The 12,626-nt window shown below is 45.0% G+C and overlaps 1 protein-coding gene across 1 annotated transcript; it reads left to right on the top strand.

Annotated features, from left to right (window-relative positions):
- The first annotated feature begins 403 nt into the window (after window positions 1-403).
- LOC120849847 (sulfotransferase 1E1-like) lies at window positions 404-1,372 on the top strand. The gene has a single exon (XM_040222102.1). It carries the CDS (start codon window positions 404-406, stop codon window positions 1,370-1,372), a length of 969 nt encoding a protein of 322 aa, XP_040078036.1.
- The last annotated feature ends 11,254 nt before the right edge of the window (window positions 1,373-12,626 follow it).

Raw genomic sequence — 12,626 nt, 5'->3', positions numbered from 1 at the left:
CTATACCCAGTAGGAGTAGGGGAGAGAAGGGGGAGAGACGGAAAGATAAGAAACGCGAAGTGCAAGTCAGGGTGGTAGGGTTATCTCGGATTTTTAAAATCCGAGAAAACTGAGGTTGAATTTTTAAGATCTGAGAAAACTCAGGTTGAATTTTTAAAATCCGAGATAACCTTACCATCCTAACTTGCACTTCGCGTTTCTTATCTTTCCTTCTCTCCCCCTTCTCTCCCCTACTCTTACTGGGTATAGTCGGCTGCTCGCTGTTGAAAGTTTACTCGTCTGTTGCTAGTTGAAAGATGTGGTTGTGTTGTCCCTGTTTTAATTGTTTTATACTTTTTTCATCCATAAAAATACTTTTGTCATCGTTTCTACAGGTCCATCAAGAAGAACCAAGAAAGTCAACATGAATGAGGCACCCAAAAGAACTCCCTACCTCCAGATGATCGACGGCGTCCCCCGGACCCCATTGGTGAAACCAGAGGTGTATCGCGAAGCCTCGAGGTTCAAGCCAACTGCCGGCGATGTGATCCTTATCACTCATCCCAAATCTGGAACGCACTGGGTAACGCAGATTGTCCTGCTCATCCTGAACAAAGGCCAATCTCCAAGGGACCTCGCAGACCTCGCTAGACAAGCTCCTTTCATCGAAGTAAACGGAGTTGGGCATTCCGAGCGACCGCCAAGGCTTCTGCGTACACACTTGCCTTTTGGACGGCTACAATACAACGAGGAAGCCAGGTACATCTACGTGGCACGCAACCCTTATGACACTTGCGTCTCTTTCTACCCTCACGTCAAGGGACTGCCGCAATTCCGTTTTCAAGATGGAACCTTTGAAGACTTTGTGGACGCCTTCATCAATGGCAGGATTGGTCACGGAGATCAGCTGGAACACGTGCTGTCGGGCTACGCAAAAAGACACCAACCGAACGTATTTTTCCTGACCTACGAGGGGCTGAAGGCAGACACAGCCAGAACTGTACTCGAGCTGGCCAAGTTTCTCGGTGAGCCTTACGCGACTATGTTCGAAAGAGAAAACTCCCTGATGGACGAAATCTTGTTGAAGAGCAGTGTAGGTTACATGAAGAAAATGTTGGAGGTCAATCCCGAGGAGCTCCCCGTGATTTATAATCATCCTCCTCAGCCTCCAGATGTGGAAGCTGAATTGCTGAAGATAAGGAGCGGACCGAGAGCCGCGTGCAACGTGCGCAACGGAACGTCGGGCGACTGGCGATCGCATTTCACGCCGGAACTGCTTGAGCGAATGGAAGCTTGGATTGGCGAGAACACTCGAGGCTCAGACCTTATGGGCCTTTGGGGACGTGAATTTACGGCATCAAAACTTACCCAGCCACTTACCTCAGCCGCCTAGATTGGTGTGACCCGAAAAACAAAGCCCGCTGAATACGTCATTGTTGTTAGTGCGTCTCCGACTCGTCCAATCGGCGGACACGTCCAAGCGGCGGACTCGCTGAAGCTCGCTGAAGTACGCTGTAAAGCGGCAGGCGCGTGCTCGCGTCCCGCTCGTGGTGAGACGCTGCGAGACGTGCTGGCGGCTATACTATTGAGAGATCCACTCCGTTTACCTTTAAGATGAGACTAGAAGCTCCGTTTTCAGCGCGAGCTCGCTGGCTTCCTGAGTGCTTTGGTTGCGCGTGCCTTCGCCTTCACACTTGTTTTAGCGAGGGCAGAAAGCTCGCGCTGAAGGCGGAGCTTCTAGTCTTGGCTTAACGGTGAACGGAGTATAGGTGTCGCAGCGTATTCCTATTGGTAATGACGTAGGGGGTGGGGGCGCTGTCTTCTTGGTGGTATTTGAAAACCAAAGTGTGACGCGCCGAGCTTAACCCATTCATTCCATCTCCAGCATGAAAGTATCTAAGATGTATGCCCGAGTAAGATGTGGTCGCCGATGTCGACCGTTTCTCATTCTGCAAGCCACGCCATGCCGAACTGTCCCAGTGTGCGTTAGAATCGTGTATCGTTCATACGGACTCAGCTAACATGAATACCGCACTGTATAATCAAAAGTTTTGGGGACGAACTGCGCCAACACGTGAACGGATTTTTATGTCTTATTATAAAAACTTCACGTGATGCACACTTTTTGGAAGAGAATGTGTGTCTATATTAATAGCGAGACATATGTGCGTCTCCTTATTAAATTTCTGGATTTATGTTTCCAATATAAACTTCCTAAAGTTGATTTTCCGAGATGCGCATTATTGTTCATGTGTTAGTTTTAATATTGATTCGCATTCTGTTTTTTTTTTCTAGGCGCTTGATTGCACGATAGCCATTGAAGCATTGTACTGTTTTCTTTAGCTCCTGAAGAGTATCGTCTGAGCATTAGTGAATCAGGAATATCGTTGTTCAACTGTATTGTCTTTCGATGGAGTCAACAATATTGAGTGTTTTGCAGCAAACCGTATCCTTTGACTTACTTTTCTGCCTCTCTTTGAGTCGGTTCGCCAAACCCTCTGTACGTACCTCCGGGCAGCCGGACAGTGCATTCCATTGTACATGCTTGGTGAGCGGTTGCATTTTCAAAAAAGTATGAAGTAACACTTTCTGCATATTCTGTTCTGCGTTAGACTTATGGCTCATTTTTTTCAGACATGTGTTAGTCATTTGTTTCATACGTTGGTCAGTTTCATCAAGTCATCGACCGATCTTACTACGCGTTCCGCCATAGTCTCCTGTATACTGAGAAAGCCTGGCAGGTCGCCACGAGACGCGGCCGCCGAAGGGAAAAGTGTAAATCGGCAGACAACGGAAGAGAGCATATTCATGTAATGGGCGCCCCGCTGCGGCCAGACGCCGAAACACACTTCTCCCGAGCAATGGAATGTCCGCTCGTACCCCTATCGCGTTTCTCGCGCTATCACTTCTTTTCTCGTCGGGTTTGAAAACCATGTTTCGGGTCCTCGTCGTTGCAAAAGCTCTGCGCTGAATACCAGATTCCCCGTGAAATGCTTTTTGCTACCAGATCTTCGCGCTTCAAATCTGCGATTGGGCACTCTATGGCTCCTCCGTCTAACTGCCAACATTTGTGAGTAAAAAGGAGGTTATGGTTCTGCGCATGCGTGACTCCCTGATATCTTTAGTGCACGGGAGGCAGGCGGCAGTGCACACAAGACAGCTTGTGCCGGCTCGTGCTCTGCACGTGGGATGCTCCGACAACAACGTGGCTGGTGAGGTTGGTGTATTTTATTGCGCGTTTGTTGACTCAGCGGAAAGCCAGCTAGCCCCAGTGGCACGTCTAGTGTTCATTCTGTAGATCAGTGGTTCTCAAATGGGGGTCTGCGAAGCCACTTCTGGGGTCCGCGAGACCTTCAACAAATTTTTCTTTTTTTTTTTTAGTTGGCACGTTTTTTGTAGTTCAGTCCGGCCGTGGCTGATTTGCAACCTGCTTCCGGAACTACCGCAGCGATCCGCACAAGGTCATCTCGGTCACCTCCTTTCCCTCTTCCCCACACCTTCCCGAACTACGTGTCTCGGGTGCCCCGCAGCGGGATCATCATATCGCATATCCTAATTTTCGACTGGCATCGGTGGCTGTGCCGTGGAGTCTCACCCGGTTGGACTAGGACGCAAAGTTACGTGTTTGTCTGAGCCGCGTAGCCATGTCCAAGTTAAGTGGCTACAAAGAAAGTTATCTGAAGTTTGTTTGGCTTTGCCGATATCGGCTGCAGACCGCAATGCGTTTTTGTGTGCTGAAGTACTCGCTCAAAGTTGCATGGTGGCGACGAGGTTGACACGCCATCTCCGGACAAAGCATCCAAGCTTCCAAGACAAGGACATTGAGTTCTTCGAAACCAAGAAACAAAAGTTGTAATCCCAAAAGCTGGATAATCCAAACAAGGTGAGGTCGAAACTATCAAACCACAGTTTTAAATAAGTTATAGTTGAATGGCATCGCCTTGTTCGTGGACGTGCCTGCGGTGTCCGATGGGGCCGTTAGCCTTGATTGGTTGCCAAATGCTTGTTCGTCGTGCCTTACGGAAGCTGTGCTGACGACAGGGTTCGTACAGAATATTTGACTGAAAATTCAAGGAGTTTTCAAGGATTTCAAGGATGAAAAATGGCAAAATTCAAGGATTGTTCGCAAAATTTTATTTGCTTACAAGACTTATGGAAGCAGCGCAGTTTTCGCATGGATTTCTTTTTCCACAGAAGCTATCTCCAGCTCCTTTTCTTTAGCAGTTCGACGAAAGCTGTTTGCCTTGTCTAAGCAGGTAAGGTCGTTTTTCGCTTCAGCTTCTTCCGAAAAACGGTCCGCAGATTCCAGCAGGCACTTGAGAGTTTTTTGAAGCTTTGACTTCCTTCCGTGCATCTTATCAAGCTCTTGCTCGAGCTCTTTTCTCTTTGAAGCTGCCTGCCGTGACAGTGCTTGTTTCTTTTGTTCGTCTAGGTATGCAGCGTACCTATGCCGGGCTTGGCGCACTGACGCCTTCAAATCTTTTGAAATCGGAACGTTCAGCAGGCCACCATGGCTTTTCACAGCCTCGCAGATAACTCGTTGAGAAATATACGACAGCTCTGCCAAATTCTCGACCGCAACCTGCTTGTTGATGCTGAAGCCTCTTTCCACTGAGGCCTGCCCATGGCTCAGGAGGAGAAGTAGTTTCACCACAGCCCATAACTGCGAGAATGAAGCATCGTGCTTCAGCAGCCGCACGAAAAAACTGTCCAGACGTTCATGATCTTTTTCATAGTTCTGTAGTTCATGGCGTTTTTCTAGACAAAACTGAATGTACTGTGTGCACACAATGTCACGTTTGTGCTCAGAGAGAAGCTTGTTGTCGATTAGGCAGTTAAGCACAATTTTTAGCTTCCCAAGGCACGTGTCTCTCTTGGACATCTCTGTGGGGTCGAAACATGACAACCCACGAACGACAGGGTACCTCAGGGGACTTCTCTCCATGACTTTCAGGATCATGTTCACAAGGAACTTCCGGCACTCGTACCTAAACTCAAGAATACACTTGGCGCTCTCTTTGCAGCATTTCAAAATCTTCTCAGCTGCACATCCAACATCCACCTTTTCAAGTTCTGTGTAAACGGCAGCATCTTCAAGATCAATTCGCAGCAGCTTCGTGATGCTGGTGGATTCTGTCATTACAGAGCACTTTACGAACCTTGACAGAAGGCTCCTCAGAACACTTTCAAGTTCTTTTGCCAGCAAAAACGTCTTGGGAGAATCACTCTGAAAAACAGTCAGGAAAGGCTGCACAACCATGGCAACATTCAGGGAAAAGTTCAATTTTGCAAGTGCAAGCTGGTCATTTACAAAAGCACTGACGTTTTCATATGCTCTGCATTTTGGCACGGGCAGCCTGCGGCCACTCACTGCTTCAGAGTATTGCTTCAAGTGCTCCCATGTGGCCAGGGCTCTTTCCAGTACGGGCACGTTCTCGATCCAACGGTGAGATACAAAAGGAAGTGGAAACACACTGCTCCCTGTCTCTCGAATAAAATCTTCTCGCCTGGCCGGTGCATCATGAAAGAGTGAGAATAAGCTGGACAAATATGTGTCAACTGGCCATCCCGTTGCATGCATTCCAGCTTTGTAGGCATTATGCACTGTGTGAAGGCCACACGATCCAATATCCAAACACTGAACTTGAAAGTCATTTTTCATGTGCTGCTGGAACTTGTGGAAAAGGCTCCAGTTGACACTGGGGCCATCCATGGAAAGCTGAACAATTTTGCTCATCGGAAAGGACGCCAGCGCTTTCGTCAAATTCTTCATGAGGTCGTCCGCTGTGCTGTGGCCCATGAATGCCGATGTCACATACCTTGTTGTCACCTCAGAATTGTTCCACAGTCTCACGTGAACATAAAGCTTTTTCTTTTGCAGGTATTCGTTTAACGTTTCATCAAAAAGGACAACAAAATGTTCAAATTTCTCCATCATGTCCAAGACTTGAGAAGCGAAAAATGGGCGCAGACCATGGCACGCGACGTACGCGCATTTTTTTTCCGAACAAGTGAAGCTTCTCGCGATATCGCTATCCGGAAACTTCTTTCGGAACAACTCGGAAACTGATCCGCTGGAGCTGTATGAGTAGTGTGAAGACACAACTTTCATCGTCCACAAAATTTCGGCTTCAATCACGGAGTCATGCCTTCTGCAGTCTTCGTCAAGGGTCGCAGCTCGAGAGGATGTTTCCGTGTTTTCCCGCTGAGAAGTCGTTTCTGTGACGTTTGCCGCTTGCAAAAAACTCGAGACGGAACCCTGTTGGAAAATATCGATGATGAAAAGATGATGGAAAAGGCTCATACAAGCGTAACCGTAATATGGGACATCCTATACAAGCGAAAAGGCAGCTCCAGTATAGTGGATAACGGCGGAACGATACAGGTAGGCGGAACCATACAAGCGTGTCGTATTATGGTACATCCTATACCGGCGTAGTGGATTATGGCGGAACCATGTAGGCGGACGGAACCATACATGGATAACGTAATATGGGACATCCTATACCAGCGAAAAGGCGATACCGAGATGTTGGAGCCATATGGCTCCAACATGGTGGTTTCGCCTTTTCACTGTTGTACACGGCAATTTAGTTTTAAGCTTTACATATATGTTTAGAAAGGTCGTGAAAGCTAAATTAATGCGATTTGTGCAGGCGAGTTATATGGCCAGGCGTACGTAGTATAGGGACCTAGTCGTAACGATCAGTCAGATAATTAAATACAATTTGTTAATTAACCTTTTAATTAGTGAAAATGAAACTATATTTTCTATTGGAAACTTGCTGAGTCACTGAAAACCACAAAATCAACTCTTTTTAGAAGGATATAATGCAGGGGTAGCATTTTACGCGTTCTGTAAAAATGCTTTATTTGGACGAGTTTCTAGGTTTCAGTTTCTTATCAGAGCTCATCTTTGAGCCCACGGTCCTGTTCCCCAGGGGCTTAGACGCGCAACACACGTGCGCCTTGCTTCCCTCCATCCTACGAGGGAGGCGAGGGGGCGGCTTCGCACTGCGGCCACCGGGCAGCAGGACCGTAGGTGCAAAGATGCGCTCTGGTAAGAAACCGAAGTCTGGAAACGCGTCGAAATTGACTATTTTTTTAGAACACCATAAAATGCTGCTCTTGTCTTATATCTTCACAAAGAAAATTGATTTAGTGTGTTTTGATGATGCTTAGAAGTTTCTAATTGGAACCATGGGTCTATTTTCACTGATTAAAAATTTCAGGAACATACTATACTTAGAGAGAGGCTGAAGCGGTTTTGTATTTGAGAAAACACTTTTAAATCTTCTTCATTTGACCTCCAGAATCTCAAATATCAAAATTATTTGCTAATTTAATTAATCGAGGCTGCATAGTCATTTTTAAAGCGCTTTGAAAGCACTTCCCTAGAGAGCGACGTCACAAGAGCAGCTTTCAAAATCTTTGTTCACGCAGCTTCAGCGCCTATGAAAGCTATGCACGCACATGCTATTTTTTAAAGGGGCAGAAAAATGTGTCACGACTGGTGCCAATGCGGGAGAATATACCTAGAAAACTTGCGACTGGACGCGCGGCCCTTAAGCGACACACACTTGGCGGCTGAAAGGTCTTCTTACGATGTCACTATTGGTAGGATGTTTTTTTGTGTTTTCTCACGTTTAGTTATATCTTTGTCGAAAACGAACGGGATATTCAGATTCGCGGGATAAAACCACGCGAGAATGAACCTCCATCTAGTTTTCTGAAAGAAGTCTGGCACATCTCTGTAATAAGCCGACTGATCATTACAAATTAGCCTTTTATACTATGCCGCCCTGGCCATATAACTCACGTGTACAGACTGCGTAAATGTAGCTTTTACGGCTTTTTTTTTTAAATCTTTAAAATATACAAAAAAACACTCTGTAGAATGTCCCCCAATACAATATGATTGTATGGTTCCTTTCCCGCTTGCATTGTTCAAGAAAGACTTGTGGATATCCAGCGTTTCATTGGAATGCTGGATGTCAATGAGTCTCTACATCAGTGAGTGGTTTCAAACAATTATGATGTTTGCACACCAGTAAGCTCTTATCTGAGGCTCACAAGGAGCACTAAGAGCAGAGGCAAAATGTCGTGACCTGGTAAATTTGGTTGCAGGTATTTATTTTTAAAAGAACTGCATGCAGCAAAGCTTAACTTTGCTCAAAAGAAGATAATTAAAAATTCAATACTGAACAATGGTGTCCCTTGACCTGTCACACCAAACTCCCACTCTTGTCACTCAGGAGTTCCTAACTTGTGCGTAGAGGATCAGCACAACCCAGATTTGTGCTGCAAGCGCACCTGCAATATAAAAGTTGAAAAAAACATGAGATGAAATATGAGACGTTTACAATTCTCTGTAATGAGAAAATACAGTACAGCTCTCGAAGAGGAAGATGGGAGGGTATGCCCCTCCTTCCCCTCCCCTCCTCCTCTTCTGCTCCCTCCCATTTAGGGGGAAATTTCCCCACTAAATTTAGCGGGTTAAGTTTCCCAATAAATTTAGCGCAGAAATTGATGTCACATGACCTCAACACAAATGCAGTTTTTCCGCTAAAAGTAGCGGGGAAAATGACGTCGCATGACCGTGTCACGTCATCCATAAAAACATTCAGTTTCTCAGCTAGACTTAGCGGAAATATTAACGTCACATGACCACAACATTAATTCAATTTCCTGCCAAGTTTAGTTAAACGGTTACGCCGACAGCGACGCCGCGAAACGCGGAAACGGGTGCTAACAGCTGCGCTAAAAACTAAATGCATCAGGTGAAATATTTGCGCTGTCGCTAACCATGTTCCATTTGCCATTTTTTTACACGCCCCTTCTCCTCCAATCAGAACAGCACGAGAGTCCGCCGTGAACAGACTTGGCATCATCGTGTGTCATATATCCCCGATGATAGCCTTCCCCACTAAGATGCATTAAAGCCAAGGCTCGAGCACAAGCTCATAGCATCGCTAGATGGTCGCACTGCACGAACCCTCGTGCAGCTTGAGTACCTACTAGTACTGGTAAAAGCGGGCGAGTTGAAAATGAATACTTAAAATCGAAAAAATAAAGCGCGAGGGACAAGCACAGGACAACCACGTAAAGCCTGGTTCAAACAGTTGCGTTTGACCGCGTTGCGGCTGCGAGAAACCAGGACATCCCTGCTGCTTATATCGCGTGCCAAGATGATTCTTTGAATTGGAATCCACGCTTCATACGAAGCACAGATGTGCCGGTGACTCGTTTTCGGTTCTAAACGCAACGCAGACAAACACACTCAAACGCAAGTGTCGGAACCGACCTTTACGGTACAGGCTCACAGTAAAGCTGTGAGCCCGAACCGTCTCGCACGTCTAGCCTTCGCTTTAGTACATCTCAGGATGAGACGGAATGTATCATAATAGAACCGATGTGGTCTCACCATTCTCAGCAGAAGTGCGTGAGTAACCGATGCTATTTTCGTGGTCGCTTGCACGTAAACAACCAAGGAGCTTGTACACAACGCCGGCATTCATCTGGCTTGAAAACAACTTGAGCGTTGGCTTGGCTTGGATGTCAGCTGCCCATTGTGCTTACTTGAACTTCACGAAATCCTCTAAATTGAGCAGGCTGCTTCTTGATTTCTGCTGTCGGCGCCGTCGGCGCGTATGTCTGCAATTCGGCGGTTTCCGAGTTCGACGACTCGGAAATCATGGGTGTACCACCGCAACACCCTCTTAACACGATTTCGGTAGCCGTAGGGTGTAAAAAGGATGTACGAAGGGTGTAGACCTTTCCGTACACCCTTGGATATTCAAAAATCATGTAAAAATGGTCTAGGAAGGGTGTGAGCTCGGAAAAACACCCTTTTAACACGAACATGGGTGTTGAAATTTTTAGTGTGTACTTGCGGTCCGTGGCAGAACGGATTGGTTGAGATGTGGTGCGGTGACAAAGTCCGTTTCTACGCTGAGGTTCTTGAATTAAATCAGTTGAATGTTAGCGCTCTGTTGTGTCTGTCCTTCCTATGTCCCCGTCTTCCAAGCGCATTCATGTTTTCTACCACACTTTTTAACACTAATAGAAAGCCTGTAGTGGGCCACAACTTAAGCAGTTTTCACTTCATTATGAAGAGCAATTACACATATGTGAATCATGAATATAGGCCTGCACTGAATTTTTTTCTTAAGCTGAACGTGCTATGCTCTGTTTACTATATAAATCTTTGCAGAGCTGACAATGTGCAAGTTCCTGTTTTTTTATATTTCACATGTCCCGACTGCTGGGTGTGGTAGGGACATAAGATTGATGACACCAACGAAACACAATGATTATTTTAAGAATTTGTTTGGGTAAAGCACGAACAAGGCGATCTGCGGGAAGTTATTTCTGTGACACCGTCGAACCTACATCCGCGGGCTTTAAGTTCACATGTTAATCATGTCTGCAGACTCCTTTTTGTAATTGGAACTCCATCCAACCCAAGATGTGAATATGTTTTTTTGCATTTTAGGCTTAGTAGTGCTTTTGCTGTTCTAGTAATAGGAAAGAAAAATGCTTATTTCAAGTGGCATACCTAATACCTGGTGGCACGAGAACTAACCTGTCGTGACGCTGATCGAAAGTCATAGGCAGGGAGATACTGCGATGCTCTTGTTGCTGGGATTACCTCCCCCATGGTCCTGGCCAGACCACAGAAAAAGATTGAGTCCAATCTTGTGGCCACTAGGATCTCCAGATCTTGAGGCACCCAAGTAGCTGAAAATAAAAACAAATCACAATCAAGTACTTGGCAGAGCTACATTAGAATGGCTAGCATATTCTTTCGTGATCAGCACATAGATCCTCTTATTTTAGTCATCGTCACCCCCCAGGACAAGGCCACGTAGGCGTTAAAATGATGGGTACCGAATTGAGGCGAATGATCAAATGCATTCATTTAACCCTCTTTCGCCCCAACCTGAGAGACTTCTGTCAAATATTCACATTCAACTGTAAAGACTACAAATAAAACTACTACTGCAATGCAGAGCCAAATAGTCTGTTCTCAAATGTTTTGATTTTAAGAAATGTTTATATCTTTATTCATACCCAGAGAACCCCTCCCAGTTTCAGCATGAATGCAATAAATCAATGCAGACTAGACCTTGTAAACTATAATGCACATGAAAATGAATGTTCGCCACATAGTCATGTATGAGTCAGTGGCTCAGATCTCTAAATACATTTGTATTGAGGAAGATTCTTGAATAAAACTTCTGGGCTTTGAATGCGACAGTTTTTACTTGCATAAGGAACACTGTATGGCACTCATTTTTTTTTGTGACACATAAGAAACAGCACAGCAGTGTCATCCTTGCATACCTAACAAGAATTTGTATTTTTTTTAGCATGGCATGTGCTATTCTAATGCTTATACAGCCTCCTTTAACAAAATTTCCATTGTAGAGCTTTTTATTGGTTTTTATTTAACTCGCACGACAGATTCGGTACCTTCAATTCTCACTCGGGATCAACAAATTTATATATTAATGTAATAGTGAAAGACAAGATGTATGGTCTTGAGTACGGCCCAACAAGCACAGATGTTGAGAAAAGTACTGAAGAAAACTCAAATGTCAAAATAAAAATAAGCTGGAATGTGGATACAATTAAGGACATGGTCATGAATACAGTAGCAGATTCAATATGAAGAATACGTGTTAGACGCACGCTCAAAGAAACCTTTTGCATCTATATTCATGCAAACTACTGCGCAGAACCCAGCGCTGCTGTCTCGGGTGCGAGTTCGCTGAATGAGTCCACTGAAAATGAGTGCAGACGGAAAAAGCAGTTTGATCTGCGACAATGAGCATTACATAGGCAAGTGACATGTCATTGTTACTGTTACAGTGCCGAATGTTTCAAACTGCCAGTCGCATCATTCTGGAATTCCATCCGTATATTACAGGGTTTGGCTCTCTCGAATGCTTTGCGAGAAAAATTATACACTGGAAATGCCTAGCGTAGTTCTAGAAAAACTACTTCCAGAATCCTAACTCAGCGTCGTAAAGAATATAAAAAGTTTCTAGAGATAAGGTTAGCGCAGGAGTTGAATAAACTAAATACTTAGTTTTGTGAAACCATCTTGCCGTAGTAAACGCATAAAGTTCCCCTAGGTAGAGCTAGTCATTACGGATGATTGTGCCCATTGCATACCATAAAAATTTAATTTGCGACCTACAATATTTACAGACTCAACCAACTCTGAATAAGTGGAACACTTGGCACTAAAGATTGGCCTCACCATGACTCTCTGCAAACATCCACACAAATAATTTCCATAAACCTATGCATTTCAAGAAAATATTTGGAGCGAGCTGTTTAAACTGCCATAACACTTTTTAACACTAATAGAAAGCCTGTAGTGGACCACAACTTAAGCAGTTTTTACTTCATTATGAAGGGCAATAACAAATATGTGAAACGTAAAACTAGGCCTGCACTGAATTGCTTTCTTAAGTTGAACGTCCTATGCTCGGTTCAATATATTATCTTTGCAGAGCTGACAATGTGCAACTTCCCATTTTTTTTATACTTCACATCTCCCGACTGCTGGGTGGGGTAGGTACATAAGATTAATGACACCAACGTAACACAATGATTATTTTAAGAATTTGTTTGGG

The sequence above is a fragment of the Ixodes scapularis genome, unplaced genomic scaffold (assembly GCF_016920785.2).
Source record: "Ixodes scapularis isolate PalLabHiFi unplaced genomic scaffold, ASM1692078v2 PGA_scaffold13__105_contigs__length_92229423, whole genome shotgun sequence".
In the NCBI taxonomy this organism is placed as follows: Eukaryota; Metazoa; Arthropoda; class Arachnida; order Ixodida; family Ixodidae; genus Ixodes; species Ixodes scapularis.
The sequence above is the reverse complement of the archived record's forward strand: the minus strand, read 5'-3'. Positions and strand labels throughout refer to the sequence as shown.

Bases quoted from the DNA above. Each gene is read 5' to 3' on its own strand.
- LOC120849847 (XM_040222102.1), top strand. From the start codon at position 404: ATGAATGAGGCACCCAAAAGAACTCCCTACCTCCAGATGATCGACGGC.